Source organism: Lycium ferocissimum, chromosome 2 (genome assembly GCF_029784015.1).
Source record: "Lycium ferocissimum isolate CSIRO_LF1 chromosome 2, AGI_CSIRO_Lferr_CH_V1, whole genome shotgun sequence".
NCBI lineage: Eukaryota > Viridiplantae > Streptophyta > Magnoliopsida > Solanales > Solanaceae > Lycium > Lycium ferocissimum.
In genome coordinates this window covers 60882491-60900676 of record NC_081343.1, presented here as the reverse complement: position 1 = coordinate 60900676, position 18186 = coordinate 60882491, and the positions used below count along the sequence as shown (strand labels likewise).

The following is an 18186-nucleotide window of genomic DNA, read 5'->3' as shown; positions in this document are numbered from 1 at the left end:
ATTCTCCCACCCCACACATTATTACATAGGTAATCTTCCAAGTAAGTCCTGTGTTTGGTTAAATTTGTGCCTACAGTTTGATCTGCTATACGTTTTTTTAGGTCTTCTTTAAAGCTAATTTTGTTTCCGGTTGGATTTCAAAGATATGTTCAATGGTAAAGCCAATGCCAAAATACTAAGTTAACAGATGTTTTATAGAAAGACCGCTGTAAAAAGTGCTGGAGAAGAAGAGAAAATCCACCGCAGGCGAACTGCATGTGCACCTGGGAAAGCAAAAACAGAGAACAAATTGATAATCCCCTTTTTCAGTTTAGAAGAAGAGCACGTCTCCCTTGAAGCAAAACAAAATTAAAGAAAAGTGAATACATAACATAACATAAAAGGTAGAAGACGTGGGTTATGCTGAAGCAAAGAACAGAACTTACCGACAGTTGTTACAGCCGGAGAGACAACATATAGCAGAAAAGTTCGCAGGAACCACCAAAACATAAGGAAGGAAAGTGAGAAGAGCAGATAAGCAGGACACAAAAAGCTAAATTCTTAAGAAAGAATTCGCTTTACTTTAATCACGTTCTTAATAGGTGACGTCTCAGGTTTCTTCAATAATGCTTAGGAAGTGCTTTTTACAGGGTATTTACGAATAAAAAACCCAAAATTCTAAGAAAAAAGATAATTATGAATTCTGATCCGCGCTTCACACGTTAGTGAAATACTTAAATAAATTGTTGAAATAATTTTAAATTTATATACATAGAAAGTGTACAGATAATAGGAAAGGGAAGGGGTGTTTATTTATGTAAGGGTGGTCGGATGGTGAGGGTTATGCTTATCATTGGATAGTTGCTGTAAGGTTGGTTTTGAGGTGTTGCAATCAAATGTGTTCGTTCGTCCAAAAAATGTTATGCATATAAACCGTCTATAATTGCCTAATTATTGAAAGAACAAATAAGAATATTTTTATTAGAGTTATTTATGGAATTGAAGATGAGAATAAAAAGATGTGAAATTGAGAACTATTGCACTGCTCCACTAACCTGTCCATTAGTTACTTCTAGTGAAATCTATCCTAAAGATTAATAAATTTAATGACTCCAACCCCGTTCTCTGAGGGCTTCAGTGACCTTAAAATGAAGTGGTGAAAGTCTCAACGGCATGCTGCCTTCTAGTTTTAGGACAGATTATATGTAAAAATACTAAACTATCAAAATATAGGGCAGATTATATGCTGCCTTTGAGACTTTCTCTCACCAATTCATTTTAAGACTCTACTTAATTTTCATCACTTTAAGTAATTATCACTTAGTGTACGGTCTCAGATTAAGTACAATCATTTAGCGTAGGTTCAGAGTACTTAAATTTGCATCGCTTTAACGTAAAGCTGGTCCGCTGCATAGCAAACTTTCACATGTATTCACAAACTAAATTAGTGTCATCAAATGTTAGAGTACTGAAGCAACATTAATATGATATAGCGCTGCTCAAATGATAGAAAATATGATTTGATTCGGAAAAAGCCTCAAAATAACACAAAATTATATACTTTGCTTCATATACCTGAAATTGCATTGAGGCGATCTTCATAGAGAGAAATAGATCTTTGCGCCGTGCTTAAGAACCAGTCAGAAAACTTTTGGCCTTCCGCTTAAGGTTTTCCCCGCCTAAATAAGTAAAAATAGATACATGAATGGGTGGGGATCAGTAAGGAGTTCAATTTATTCAGCAGAAATACAACACATTATTGTATCTGATAATGTGTAGAAATTGTGAAGGTAAACGGAAAAATGACGGTTTGTAATTATTTTCATCATAAAAGGGGATACACCTTTAATCAATACATCATGTTACTAAAGATCAATGGCAGGGAAACTGTCATTATGGATCTAAAATAACCCAATTAATGCACCAATCTGTGCACAGAAGTAGAAGGAATTGCTGAAATAGGTAATAAAAAGAAACCCTAGGAGAAAACAGTAAAAAGTATGAATAACTGTTCCGATTGCCGCCTTTTGAGGATGTTTTTTTATGGTGGAGTTGTTCGACAATGAGCCTTGCTGCTTTCAGTAATAATGGCTTAACGGTATATGTGGGTTGTGAAGGAGGAGTGAAAAGGGAGAGTAAAAGTTAAAGTTCGTGCCTGGCGGGTAGTTCTCTTTTGATCGTAGCTTTTGAGTTTCTTGAATGGGGTTCTTTTTCTAACAGATGTTCCTGAAGGACGAAGGGACGCTTGCCGTATAAGAAGAGAGTTGCGGCCATTTACTATAGACTTTTAGGAGAATAATAAAAAGAAAAATAATAGAAAGAAAAATCAAAAAAGGAGAAAATAGATAAATAGATTTGCTTATTTTTTTTAGAGCATCACGTCACCGATCCTATGTCCTGCAATTATATATATAATAGTCGACTCATGCGGTCATGGAAAATCAAAGTATACTTTAATTTTATGTCATACTACCTACAAAGAAAATTAATCTTCACAAATAAACATCTTTTTGATGATTCTACCACTTTTTATAGTTCTTTTAACATCTTATATAAAAAGAATTGTAAGAAACATTTCTAGATTAAATGCGAAATAGGCTATCTAATCAGTATATGTGTTGAATTCCATAATTCTCAGGGTCTTATATAGGTAACACACTTGGTTAAACCTCCCATTTTATTTTGTTGGTGCAAAGACAATCTAAATTTAAAATACATTCTTGTGATCAATAAACTCTCGTTTTATTTTATTTTTGTAGCAAAATTAGTAACAAAGTTCAGAAAAAGGAAGAATGTTCAGCCTACCATAACGGTGAAAGGTTGTCAAGGGGAAAAAAATTAGAAATCAATAACATATTTATAAGCAACCCCTTAATTTAGGATCAAAAATATTTTTAAGGATAAGCACCAAAACCGATAGAATGGTCTCCAGTTATGTGAGTATTTCTTTCTGATGAGGTAAATATCTTGTTATACAAATCTCTTTATAATGACTTACATGACATAGTCTTCTCTAAACTATTAGGATGAAAATTAAGTACTGATTATGCTTATACAGTTTTCCGTTCAAGAATAATACAACGTAAATGCTTTATGAGAAAGTGGTGACAAAAGACAAACCTACCTATGGTCTTGAAATAAAACGCCAACTTGATTCCAAATCTGATCACATTGACCTCAAGAATTTAATCTTTTAATGGAGGCGAAAAGATATAGCGGAAGAGTGTACGATAATTTTATCTAAAGATATGTAATTGAGGTAGAAGGAAAACTTTGAATAGTACCTTTGCTTCTCAAAGAACACCCTATAGAAGTAATGGAAAACTAGTTTCAGGAAAACCAACAGTAGACAGGAGAATTGATTGGAAGATTATCAAACATGGAACCTTCATTCCAGTCTCAAGTACGGTGCTCTCCAACACCTAACATTTCACTCACTATTTCAAATGGTTAAATGCGAAACTTCAGCAGTCAATATTTAAAAATTGAAGCTACCTGTATAAACAAATTAAGTAGAGTACAGGCTTATGATGATGCACATATTAATGAATCAAACATTACCACTCCAAGATTTTACTCACACTTGCCTTGTCTTAATACACAAAGTATAGACAATAAAGTCTATCACTTGTTCATGATTTTTTCAAAAAGCCATATTTTCCTACTTTGTATGAGTTTTTAAAAAAATTGAAACACACAAAATAAGAAGGAAAAGCTTTGGATATTGTACAGGCGTGTGGAAATCAAGTTGTATTTCAAGAGTAATCACTTCGACACTTCGGATGAAAATGTTAAATACTTTTTCGAAATTACATATTTGGATATGAACTATTCTCATACTTAAATGAACATGTATTCAAGATGTAAATTTACAGCAACATTACGGCATTATACTAATCCATATATCCCAAAGCTACTTCAGCCTCTATACATCAACATTATAGTCCAAAAGAATTTAGCCTAAATAGTCACATCATTAAAACCGTGAAAATATAGAGAAACGAAGAACTGACTGACAATTTTCCTTCCTTTCTTGTTGTCGAAATCGTCAAGAGCCCATAACATCAGTAAGAGGTAAAGATAGAAAGAACGGAAAAAATCAATCTAAGTGAGGGAGGAAGAATAACATAGTAGCAGTAAAGAAAGGGAAAAGCTAGTAGGTATTGTGCGTAAAATATACTATAATACTATCAGAAACAACAATTTCATCAAACCTTAAGAGATTTTTGGCCTTCTGGAAACACATGTTCAATAAACGTTAGAAACTTTTGAATTTTACACTTTTTTAAATTTGACCGATTTTCTTACGACTTTAGGCTATATGATAATATTGTAAAATAAATGAAAGAATAGGGAGAAAATCAAAAAATAAAGTAAAAAGATAAATAAAAATCCTAATCACAAGAATCCTAAACCCTATCTCTCCTTCCCCACATCATCTCTTTCTTTTGATCTCTGTTTAGCATAATTTTCTACAATTAGTTACTATTTGGATTTTTAGCGTGAAAGAGGAAAGAGAAAGAGAATAAGGTCTTAACTGGTGTTATTTTTTTGCTTTTCAATAATCATACAGAGTAAATACATCAAATTATACGTACATGAACGACAATATACAAATGTTTAATTTTTTTTGTTTTACATGCCGAAGAAAATCTAAATAAGGAATAGTTGTTTTCAAGAAATAGTAGTGCACCATTTTAGCCAACATTTGAGGTGCATCGGACAAAGAACCCAAACTTTTAAAATTGCTATTGATGGACTCTAGATAAACTATCAAAACTATAATGACAGAAATCAAGCAGCATCAAAATATATGGAGCAGATAATTACATTTTTGATCTTCATGTAATCAAATTACTCTGCCAAAGCCTAATTTCACTGTTAAGACAAATAATGTGAAATCAAAATGGAAAGTTAAAAAGAAGACAAAGCGAAAAAAAAGTTTCACCAAAATTCTCATACTTGGACTCATACTCTACCAAACTCCGATATAAAAAAAAGGGAAAAAAAAAAAAGATTTGATACAAAGATACATGAAAGAAAACACCAACTTAACAAAATGAAGAACTTGTACCTTCAGATATTTCTAAAGGATTGTAAACTTCCTCTCAGATATTGTTCAAGAAGTCAGCGGAAAGCTGAAATGTTCAACTTTTCCCGACAACCACTTTGAACAAAACCCAAACAATACGTGAAGTTACGGAGCAAAGTACTACTCGAGCAAACATATAAAGAAAACAATAAATAAATATTTAGTGGCATTATCTATGCACAAACGTTAGACAAAAAACTCATTAAGTGAACATATTCAAGATTAATCAAATCTCACAAAATGGACGACAAATAACCAAAAGATGCAAACTTTATTGATACGTAATTGGAAAATAGCCAAAAGATACAAACTATCTCATAGAATAGACAACAAAATAACCAAAAGATACAAACTTTATTGCTACATAATTGAAAAATAACCAAAAGATTCAAACTTTATTGCTACTTAATTGGAGCGGTGAAGATTCTCAATTGGCTTAAATTTTGAAATACAGGTCTAAACTTTTAAGTAAGTATGATCAAAACAGAGACATGGTTCATGATTTTAAAAAAAATTATACTTCAACATTTAAGCCCATATTCACATAATTGTATCTTTAGAATGCTACAAAAATAAGAAGGGAAAAAGGACTTGGATATATGTATATACCTTCGACTTCACAAATTTTATAGTAAATCCTCGTCTCTCTAACACATATAGTTTTGGCCATATGGTTTAGCTCTGTGTTATACCCCATTTTAACTGGAATCAAAATGGTTTATAGAAAAACCTTCTTCCCTTTCTCCTTGAACGCAACATTATTAAAGTTTGTCTAAAGTTGATTTTATTTTAAAGTCCCAAATGATTCTAGCTAAGTCGCACGAGCACCTACCTTTCCCAACTTATATTTAATTAGACTATGTGTTGAATATAAGATAAGTATGTATAGATGTTAGATATCAAATTGAACCCTTATCCCAACAATCTTAGAAAGATTGAAATAATAAATAAAAAATAAATAAATCAAATAAATAAATGGGAAAGGTGAAGAGAAAAATACTACGTAAAGGCATTTAACCAATACTTGGCGTAAACATTTAACCAAACTTCACTCAAAGAATAAGATTTACGGAACACGTACATAATAATAGATGATCTAAATATCATGTTCTATGTAAGTAGGAAATAATACCTAACCACCCCAAATGAAAATAGACAAGTAAATTGTTGTAACTTAGTCATACAAGAGCATCTAACTAAATACTACAAGTATGGATAATACTAATACCATTTTTGACTTGCACAAAGGGTAGAGATATCTCGTGATTTTCCCTCTCAAGCAAGTAAGACATAGATTTTGAAAGAAGAATCTTCAAGGCGGTAAACGTTAACCATAAGGAGCTTTTTAACTTCAAATAAGAAAAGAAGAGGACATGGAAAATAAAAGTAATACCATTTTTTGCTAACCCTCGTTAACTAGGATATTTTCATATAGTTTTTCCACGAGGAGTCAAATACACACATTTTTTTTTTTTTTGCATCCGAACTAATTCCGTGAGATCATTATTTCAAAAGCATCATGTAAATATAAAATGGACAGAATATACATAAATGTTACACGTTTAGAGCAATAGTAGACTTCCAAGTACCTCTACACAAATAATCTCTTTCCAATACCCATAGGATAGTCAACACGTTTGAACCTCAAGGAACTAAGATTAGCTAACATATATTAAGGCAATAAGAAATAAGATAAATAGGTAAATCAATTTTCTAAGGTATAAGTCATATCAAAACCAAACCAAGAAACACGTAGTGTGTCGTGTGCACATAACGAACATCGCAAACGTGATTTTTAGAGCAAGTATCTAAACCCAAATTTTACCAAGTCTCAATATATTTAATCCAACTTTATAAAACCATATACAAGTAAATCATTCAAGAATATCACAACATAAAAAAAAAAGATGACTCATATACAATGCAATGCAATAATGTTGGAACTCTTTGAAAACAAAAGAGAAGTAAAATAGCATATGTTACACCGTACACAACGTATGGCCTCGAATCTATCTCTCGGAACATCACAACCTCAACGCAAACGAACACATCACCCAAAGTTTAACCGAGGTAGAAAGAGCCTCGCCGTTAGAAAAAAAAAAAATGAGCAGATTGTATTTAATGGTGATATTTCAAGATTTTTTTTTTTTTAAAAAAAAGTTTCCCTCGTTCCCCTTTCTTTTCTTGCCGATTCCGGTCTCTTCAACTTAACGTCTCCTCTTTTTTTTTTTTTTTTTTTAGCTCACCTCCCTCCTCTCCCCCTTCTTTTTCAGCTCACCTCTAAGGTCTCTTATTAAAAGAAAAATTCTAGCCTTTCCCCCCCTTTTGAAATTCAAAAAAAAACGTCCCCAAAGAGAGTAAAGCAAAAAAAAAGATCGGTCCTCATGGCACGTCATCAAAATGGTGCTCATCCATGGAAAGACAAATAAAAAAAAAATAGAAAGGGAAGGTTCTTTCATTTTAGTCAAATCCCACGTGAGGAGATGGGCAAAGCACGAGTGTTTCACGACAAGAAAGTTTCACTCTTTTTTTTTTTTTTTGTATATCCTTTAATGGTTTTGGCTTTTGGTGAGAGAGTTAAAGAGGAAGGAGAGAAAATTCGTATCAAAATGGAGAAGCAATTTTCTGAAGGGATAAAGAGAGTTGGACTTTGTCCAAAAAAGAATGGGAACAAAGAGAATGCAATGTATGAGTTCAATGTCACTTAATCAATTCAATATCAAAAGTACCATTTGGCCGAAAAATTGGGCCATTTGTTTGGCCGAGCGATGGAGATTACACCTTTTTTTCCAACAATTTCAATAAAAGTGTATGTAATAATCACAATTAGTAATTGATGGTATTAAGGATATAGTTCCATGTTACAAATTTATTAATAATAACAAACTATAAATATATAGATAATGTGATAATAGCGTAAGAAATATTATCTAAACTTTATGATTACAAGTATAAATAAGTAGTAATGTTAATATTAAAATACATAATCAAGATATATCAATAGTCACCAATATCTAAAAAGTATTTAGATCATCAATAAAATTAAAAACCCACGGAACAAATCAATAAACGAGGGACAAAATTGGGTGTCAACAACAATAGAACAAGATTCTTCCCTTTCTCCTTCGCAACACAACGGGCGTGGCTACCTTTCCCACCTCGGAACCCTTATCCCAACAATCTTAGAAAGATGAAATAATAAATAAATAAATAAATAAATAAATAAATAAGCGGAAGAGATAGAAATACGTAAGTCTAACATAATAATAGATGAATAATGCGGAAGATACATCAAAACCACCCCAAAATCTGTCTAGTCATACAAGAAAGATCTAACTAAACACTACAAGTCTGGATAATACTAATATATTGTCTCAATATGTCTTATCAAGTAAGACATAGAAAGTCTTCAAGGCCATGAACGTCCCGGGAGCTCACCCTAAAAGACCCTAAACAACAACCCTCGAACTACTATCGGACGAGGAGTAGGCAGGTCGAACCAACAAACTCGCATTCATAAAAGATTGCCACAAACACGTACAAACAACAAGTCCTTAGGTATCATAGGCCGACTAAGATTAGCTAACATATATTAAGGCAATAAAGTAAGATAAATAGGTAAATCGACAAGGTATAAGTCAATCAAATTAGACATCATCAGAATGAACATCAAACAAAAATGTGCCAAGTCTCAATATATTTAATCCAAATCCATATACAAGTAAATCACAAGAATATCACAATATAGGCCATAGTACAATGAATGCAATAATGTTGAAGTTTTGCATATGCAATACACAGTAGGATGAAATTAGGAATCTAAAGGGACCCGCGAAGTCCATGAAATTAAAGCTCTACCAACACTCATACCTCAACTCCTATAATATCACATCGGTCCTAGAATAATCCAACAATTTACTTATATCATCAATGTATCGGATATCTAGGCAAAACCCGTGCAATGTTGAGTTCAATGTCACTAATCAATTCAATATCAAAAGTACCACGGATAACACCAACAATTTCAATAAAAGGCCACAATAAACTATAATAGCACTATCCTAAACGATAACAAGAAATTACAATTAAATCCAATATCATAATCAAGATAAATCAATAGTCACCAATATCTACTATCTCCAGAAGCATATCCCAACAACAATAAATCAAGATTACAACAGCTAACCCTCAAACACAAGAACCTAAGACAATATCCAACCCAACTTGCCATACCCGAAGATTTACATGCATTCTCCAACAAACATCGTCTAAATACGTGCTTCGCTAAACGAAGTCTCACCATAATAAACCGAATCCTAAGGCCGAAATGAACAAACACACCTTAGTCTTTCCTTTCCTTTCGAGGAGATAAGATAGAAGGACATTCCAATCATGAAATTTTCTCAAACCCTACTTCTATTCAAGACCCAAATCCCCAACCTATAGAATAGGTTTTATGAACTAGAGGGTGAAATTAGGAATCTAAAGGTTCCAACATGAAATTAAAGCTCTAGCTGATCAATTCCTATAATATCAAGCTAGAATAACCAACAATTTACTTAAATTCGGATTCTAGGCACCTCCAGGGCCCTAACTTCCAATCCCATAAATTAGCCACTAATTAGGAAGAAATTATGAATTAAAAGATTCTAATCATCAATTCCATGCCTAAAGAAGCTATCCCAACCAATAAATCAAGATTACAAAGCCTAGAAGAAGAATTCATTGAACCCTCTTTTAATTCTTGAACTCTTAGTGAACTAGCATGATAATGGAATCCTAAGGTGATAATGAAATCATGGAATAGGAAGAAGATAGAAGGACTTACCACTAAGATTTTCCCCCAAGAATCACCTTGAAATGCTCCCAATAACTCAGTTTTCGGAATAGTAATAAATGAGGGACTTAGGGCTTTTAACACTTCATTTAAGAAAATAATTGCCGCTTTTCGATCGGTAGACCACCAGTGCACTTTCCGGCGGTCCCACGCCGCTCAGCTCCGGGTCATGTCCAAATCACAAAGGACGCTTGCCGGTGTTACGTCGCCGTGCCCGGTGATTGTGCCACCAAAGCGGACACCAGACACCAGAAAATCCCAAGTTTCACACTCTCAACCCGATTTCCGATTATCTCCCCAGGCCATCTGCTGACATACCAAATATGCAGACATACATAAAAACACGCTATGAATGCACTCGTGGCCTCGGAATTCCCAACGGAAGTCTCATTGACCGAGTCAACCCCCGATACCTCAATATCAACTTCCCAACTCAAGTTTCGAAATGCACCTGAGTGCATTGGGAACCGAACCAAATATACAAACAAGTTCTAAAAGACCATCCGGACCTCCTGGAATAGACAAATTCCAAAAAAGGTCGTTTAACCAAAAGTCACTTTGAGTCAACTCTTTTTCGCTTAAAGCCCAATTTTCCCAACAAGTCACCCGAATCAAATCCAAACATCTCGGGAAGCGTGTCAATGGTCACCTCGGGTCAAACTTGAGCTAAACAAGCTCGGGGAAGGGTCAAAAGTGCCAAAAAGACTATAACGACCAAGCAACATACTTTGTCTGCACACAATAAAAATGATAAATTCAGGATTAGATATACGTCAGGATTAGATATACGTGGAACTTACGGTTAGATAGACCTCTCAAATGGTAGAGGGAAGAGAACTAACGAGGAGAAGAAGCAGTAGGTTTTCGGTAAGAACGCTTCGTTTTCTAGAAGTTACAAGGAACTGAGCGAAGCGACTCTTGGAGTCTTATAGTAAAACAAAGACTCCGTTTTATTTTTTCCCTTTTTCCTGATTTTTTAAAGTAGATTTGAAGGAAAATTGGCAAAAATAGGATAAAATAAATAAGTACAAATACTGAATTCTAAAGCATGCTCAGCTACCCTATATTTATTCAATGGAGTTTCTACTGAAATTCATTATTTTCCAAGTCCCATTGTTTTCCTATAGCTTGTATTCTTTCTCTAATGGACCGTCATGTGGTGGTCATGTGCATGTGTGAGGCAAAAAAATAATGAAACTTATTGTACACATCGAAAATTTGTTTGTGGATTAGTGCTGATAGCCATTAAGCAGAGGGTGGGTGGCCTCTATGAGGTCTCAATCCCACAATCAGCGACTAATAAACAGTAGAAGGGCGGCATTTTGAATGAGATATTTAGTTTAGTGTCAGTTGAACTACATTTCCGCGGGGAAGATCATCCTAGCATTTACCAAAATTGAGAGAATAATTAATTATTCAAGTTTTCTAGATCTTGTAAGGTAGAAACACAATCGATTATATATACCGACTTCTTCCTTCGTTGTCAATTTTTTATCGAGTTAAATTACAAAACTTAGAATAATTGAGAGTAGAAATTAACGAATTAAGTGGCTTCAAGTGGCCCTAATCTTATCTCTGTTAAATGAATTTAGGCTGATTTCCTGCACTAGTTTTAATATTGGTTTGATCATAGTCAACTTTTTTTTTTTTTTTTTTAAATTGTGGATTATAGTCAATTCAAGGAAAGCTATTAGCTGCCGAAAAAAAAAAGAACTGAAATTAAATTAGCAAAATAAAACTAACCGAGTCACACCAATGATGATTAATGAACTACACTACAAAGCAGCTGAATCGATAGGAAATTTAATCATGTGTCTCACGTAACCGGTGTTACTTAAGTGAAGGTGTTAATTAAAGTTAAAAACTAATTAAGACGTCTTATTTAAGTACGCCATACCCACTTTTTATTTCTCTTCTTATAAAACCTTATATTTCCCTTCATCTTTGGGTTCTTAACACTAAGCTACCATGTGATTTATTATATTACACTTTTTTCCTTATTTTGGTTTCTTTGCTAAATTCTTTTGACTTACTTATTAGTTATTACTAATGTAGAAAATTATTATTGGGACTATGTGCCCTTTAATTTCTAATATAATTTTCTATTTGATTAATGTTGTAATCATCATTTCTCTTTTGTAAAAAGAAATCTTCTAGAATGAAAAGTAATACACATACAGGAGAGCTCTACTAATAATATCTCAAAATCGCGTAGGATATGAGAAAAGATAATACCATGAGGCATCTTTGATGATAGAATAATGTTATGTGAATGTGAAAACAAAAGATTAGGTAAGATGTAATAGCCGTCCAAGTAAAGGAAGTAAAAATATCAATAACGACTTTTAGTTTACTTGTTAAAGTCATATTTTTCTTTGTGAAATTATAAATGTTACTACTGTTAGAGTTGACAAGTTTCCATTTTGGGTGATGCTCCAAAAGACTTTTATCAACGATACATGATTACTACTCTCATGTAGGTAATTCCACTGAATTCTACAAAACAAATCTCGCAAGTTCTCAATCCTTACAAAACATGATGATCTACCTTACCTAACTATATGTCCTCCACAATAGAGAGTAGAGCCAGTGCCTTTCTAGTCAATTTTAACAAAATATCACATTTATATATTTAATCTAATTTAGTTTTAATATTCAGATTTTGTCTTTAGTAACATTACCTTATAGAAATTACATATTATAATTTAAAATTATAAAATCCAATTCTTTTTATATTTTGAATTTATATTCAATCATATTAATTAATATACATAAGCAGCAGCCGCCCTAAGGGTAGGTTGGGTCATTTGGACGTAGAATGCCCCTTTGCTTAAGGCACCAATATTAGCGCACACACCCATTATGGCGCACACACCCATTATGGAATGTCTCTCCGGGGGCAAAAGCTCTAAATTTATTTTGTAAAATTGATATAATTCATAATGAGACACAAAAGAACCCCCAAATTTTTTATCTAACGGTAAAAGCACACACACATCTATCACAATTAAATTTTACCGAAAAATATATCAAAAGAAAAACAGGCCTATTATCCATAAATTTATTTTGTAAAAAACATGACAAAATTAAATAGCTATTGATATAATTCATAATGAGACACAAAAGAACCCCCAAATTTTTTATTTATCTAACGTTAAATACATCTTATAGTATATATATATACAAAGCACACACATCGGTCTCTCTCTCTCCCTCCCCCCCCATCACAATTCCGAGGATTTTTTTCAACCCATCAAGATGGGCAAAAGCATGGTAATTAAGTGTAGCAAGGTAGAAAAACAGGCCTATTATCCATCAAGTTTCTAACTTTGTGTCACTTGTTTTTAGTGATTTCTCAGTTAAAAAAATGACAAATGTACTTAATTTCTTATGCATGGATTAAACATGACAAAATTAAATAGCTAATTTAGAAAAATCGAAAATAAAATCATTAAAAGCGTGAAAGAGAATGAGTGTACATAGAGAAAGAAAAATTAGAATCAACAAGGAATATTAATATACTATTTAATTTAATAAATTTTTTTACCATTATTTACTCACTCATCTGTACAACTTCAATCAAACTAAAATAAAAGTTTAAATTTTTTAATTATTAATATTTATAATAATACTTATATATAATAATATAATACCTAGTATTTATAGTAATTATGGGGCCCTAAGGCAAAGGCTTAATTTGCCTTACCCTTAGGCCGGCCGTGTCTCTCCACTTTTAATTCAAACATCAACCTTGTTCACCTTTATTTTCCACAAAAGCAACCGTTTTATTCGATTAAAGTTGGCATCTTCCGGCCAAAAGCATACCCTTCATTTCTTCAAGAGTTTGAACTCATAATAATAACAACCAAAAGGATAGACATATGACATATCTACTCCACATAGGTTAAGAGTTGCTTAACGGCTTAAAAATCTCAACCAACTGATTTCATCCAAGTTAAATAATGCACCATACATTTAGTATAGGTACCAGTAAATTTTAGTGATAGCGCAACAGAATATCAAGACAATATTGATAAGTTTTAGTTAATAAAAGAAATATTACTTTTCAGCAAAAAATAAAATATTAATCTATCAATTTCAATTTATGTGACACTATTTCCTTATCAGTCCATTTAAAAAATGTTTAACTTAAACTTCTTATTTATACTCTTAGTGACAAGTGTTTATAATAACACAAATGTTATGACATATTTGAGGGCACGAAAATTTGAAACTGAGGGAGTAATACTTCACAATTTCAAATTTAAGAGTATAATGTAATTGAATTTTTAAGTGAAGAAAATTGTAAAATAAAATAAAATGAAGTTTTGATACACTTGACCAAGAAAACAATCGTGTTAAGTACATGTGGCGGAAGAAATAATGAAGGCTGCTGTTGAATTTAGTTGCCAGTAAAATTTATTTGTCAATAAGTAGTACGTATTAAATTTTGAGTACTTTATTGTAGTGGAATTGTGCATGAATCTAAACTAGCTTGTACAGATACGGTAGCTGTCGTGTTCTTGAGATAATCGTCTCTCCCTCAAATACCCCTTATTGTCCTCTACTCTGTTTCTTTCTTTCTATTTTAATATCGCTTTCAGTTCACGCTTACCAAATTAATTATCAATATGTGGGTTTCCTAAAATCTTGCTTAATTTTTATTGCGTGAAGGCCATGTTTGGCTTCTGAGAGAAAATTAGAAGCAACTTTCTTCTTGGGTTGAGCGTGATCCTTATGTATATCTCAGCTTTGAGTGAAAATTCTTTGTCAAAGTTGAGGAATTTATGATCCTTTCGGTTTACTTCTTTGGGAATGCTGATGCGGATGCTTTTACACTGATAAAGTTGAATAAAGCTGTTCTGAATTTGGTGCAAGATTGAAGGTAAAGAAAAGAGAAAATTCTGAATTTAATAAGTTATAATCTTCAAGAAAAAGAACAGCGGATCAGAAGAAGATCGAATTGCCACAAAACAAAGTATATATTCTCTACTACCCTTTTCCCTCTATTTTTTTTTTTTCTTGCTTACTACTGTTATACTGTTCTTATTCTTTGCTTTCTGAGTCATGAGTGCAAAACATGTTGCTTTATTCAAGTTGTTGTCTTGTTATATAGATGGAGTTAGGATTATAGATTTTTGGATGTTGAAAAATTGAATCTTTTTTAATCCCCACATATGCAAAATAACAGAGAAATGGCAACTCAAGTGGAGCCTCCAAATGGAATTAGGCCTCGAGGGAAGCACTATTACACAATGTGGCAAACTGTATTTGAAGTCGATACGAAATATGTACCGATCAAACCTATTGGAAGAGGAGCTTATGGTGTGGTTTGTTCCTCAGTGAATAGGGAGACAAATGAGAGAGTTGCAATCAAGAAAATCAATAACGTGTTTTCGAATAGAATTGATGCGCTTAGAACTCTAAGAGAATTGAAGCTTTTGCGGCATATAAGGCATGAGAATGTGATTGCTTTGAAGGATGTGATGATGCCTATTCACAGAAGCAGTTTCAAGGATATCTATTTGGTTTATGAGTTGATGGATACGGATCTTAATCATATTATTAAGTCGAATCAGCCTTTGTCCAATGACCATTGCAAGTACTTTCTTTTTCAGGTATTGGCTAGCTTTTGAAAACTCATTTCTGTTTGTTGTCCTTAATGCTTTTACGTCACATTAATACGTATATACTTTTCTAGTTCTCCCTTAATGGTAAGTTTTTGAGCACTTGATTGAGTTTTAGCTTTTTGATGTTTAGTTGTTGGTTGCATTCAGGATGCTCAGTTTTATCTGATAGAATGATACCTGGATGGGGAAATGAATGGGGGAAGAGAGGGAAGGAAAACAAAAGAAACTGACCTTCCTAAGCAAAAAGTTCACATTTTTTTGACAATTTTACTTGTATCAAGCAGAGCAAAGAGAAAAACGATATCAAGTTGCTAAAATTGAACTAGCTGTATCATTCTCTTTATTGGCTACCTTTTGTTATCAACTGCCATTAACTCATATTTTCTTTTAATGTCTGTCTCTTCATGAAACATATAGTGCAATAAGCTTTGTTCTTCTGACTTTTAAGGGACCGAATGAAGTGGCAATTATGAAGGTTCCTGGCTGAAAAAATTATGTAGTTGCTACTTGTTCTGCAATTTATACCGTACACAAGCTGTAGGTAAAATTAAATGGAGTTACAGTAGGAAACATTTCCACGGAAATACTTTTATTTTCTTCTCATTTGATTTGGGTCCTTAGATTAATGGAGTATACTGGAAAGATCTACAATATGTTCTATGAATTTAAAATTTTGTTTATAACTGTGCATTTCTTTATAATTTTGAGAACTCAATGTCGAGTGCTTAAACATCAGTAAAACGTTCGTATTTGTGCATTGTGTAGTAATCAAAGAAGTCTTATGGATTTTAACTTATGAGAAAACTATTGCCCTTCTGCACTTGTCCTGTATATTTTTGAGAAGCTGTGAGAGAATTCATAAAACTTGGATTGCTAAGCTGAACGATACTGCAAAGGAGTTCTAATTTTTTGGTACTAGAAGAAATTCTAGGAACACAAATAGTGTTGAAACTACGGCATTTATGGTGATTTTTCTGCTAAATGAACCCTGCTTTGAGCTAATTTTTTCTTGGATGTGTTATCTTTTGAAGTTCACTTGATCTTGATTGTGCATCATACATCAAGGCTATAGAATGAAACAATTCCAGTTTCCACAAAAGCAAGTTGGTAAGTAATTGAATAGTATTGAAGATAATAGAAATTGGTTTAAAAATTTGATCTTTCTTAATCTGAGATACTTAACAATCATTTTTGTCTGCAAAGCTGATATGCTAGATACTATAGTCACTAGAGAAATTACCGTTCTCTTTCCATTAATCATCAATGTATATCAGAAGTCTGATTCTACATTTAGGAAGGTTGATATCATTACTGCACCTTTCTTGATCTTGTTCGTCATCTTCTAATGCATTCTTGCTAATGACCACTCTGCCTGTGATTTTGTAGCTACTCCGCGGCTTGAAATATCTTCATTCAGCTAATATTCTCCATCGGGACTTGAAACCTGGGAATCTCCTTGTGAATGCTAACTGTGAGTTAAAGATTTGTGACTTCGGACTCGCTAGGACTAGCAGAGACAATGGACAGTTTATGACTGAATATGTTGTCACTCGTTGGTATCGTGCACCAGAGCTACTTCTTTGTTGTGATAATTATGGAACATCCATTGATGTCTGGTCTGTTGGATGCATCTTCGCAGAAATCCTTGGACGGAAGCCTCTTTTCCCCGGAACTGAATGTCTCAATCAGCTTAAACTTATTCTCAATATCCTTGGTACCCAGCCTGAAGCCGATCTTCATTTCATTGATAACCCAAGGGCTAAAGGATTCATCAGATCTCTTCCTTATACTCGAGGCGCTCACTTTTCTTCTCTCTTCCCTCAGGCTGATCCTTTAGCAATAGACTTATTGAAGCGAATGCTCGTTTTTGATCCCTCGAAGAGAATCACAGTTACAGAAGCTCTCTATCACCCTTACTTGTCAAGTCTTTATGATCCAACGTGCAATCTTCCCGCTCAATTTCCTCTTAATCTGGATATCGATGAGAATATGGCAGAACCGTTGATTCGGGAGATGATGCTGAGAGAAATCCTTCATTACCATCCTGAAGCAGCTTATATCAACACATTTTACTAGTTTTTGTCTATGTAAATTGTAGACTAGCTTACATCCGCTTGGGACACAAAGCAAGAGGACCTAAGAAAAGAAAGGTAAGTGAAACTTTTTTGCTTCTCTATTATGAGAAAAAATACACAGTTAAGTCGTTGTGGTCATTTGGAGACATTTGGAGCCTAGAGCTGATCAATCTGAGGATCACTTAAGGTTATAATTGGAGACTTCATTTCATCATCTTTATTTTAGATTATCAGTAAAACAGCATCAATGGTAAAATTGTCTCCATATGACCTATAGGTCATGATTCGAGCCATTGATACTTGCGCTTCCCGGACCCTGCTTGAACGCGGGGTGCTTCGTATACCATGTTGCCTTTCTTTTTATTTTTAGACTATTACTCACTTATGTGGAGTATCTTTGGTGTGTATTGATGAGCTGAGGACTGAATGAGGCAACCTATTCATCCTGTCCATATGGACCCTTGGACTAGACTTCTCGTAAGCTGTACATAATTTATGGGCTAAGCCTCCCATTTTGTTTCCAGCTTGAGTGTTATTTGCCTCATTTATCCTTTTATTGGCGCTATGCTTGTC

At 33.4% G+C, this 18186-nt stretch overlaps 1 protein-coding gene across 3 annotated transcripts; it reads left to right on the top strand.

The window, feature by feature from the left end:
* Window positions 1-14234: 14234 nt before the first annotated feature.
* Window positions 14235-18186, top strand: LOC132046518 (mitogen-activated protein kinase 7-like). 3 transcript variants are annotated; one of them, XM_059437165.1, is made up of 3 exons: window positions 14235-14320; window positions 15100-15526; window positions 16925-18186. In XM_059437165.1, exons 1-3 carry the CDS (start codon window positions 14292-14294, stop codon window positions 17612-17614), a joined length of 1146 nt encoding a protein of 381 aa, XP_059293148.1. In that variant the 5' UTR covers window positions 14235-14291; the 3' UTR covers window positions 17615-18186. The 3 variants fall into 3 exon arrangements, with proteins under 3 accessions (XP_059293148.1, XP_059293150.1, XP_059293149.1); XM_059437167.1 differs by lacking the exon at window positions 14235-14320 and adding an exon at window positions 14349-14793; XM_059437166.1 differs by lacking the exon at window positions 14235-14320 and adding an exon at window positions 14350-14886.

Coding starts and splice junctions, on each gene's coding strand:
- LOC132046518 (XM_059437165.1), top strand. CDS start 14,292: ATGAAGGCTGCTGTTGAATTTAGTTGCCA. Junction 14,321..15,099: donor GCTGTTGAATTTAGTTGCCA/GTAAAATTTATT, acceptor GCAAAATAACAG/AGAAATGGCAACTCAAGTGG. Junction 15,527..16,924: donor GCAAGTACTTTCTTTTTCAG/GTATTGGCTAGC, acceptor GTGATTTTGTAG/CTACTCCGCGGCTTGAAATA.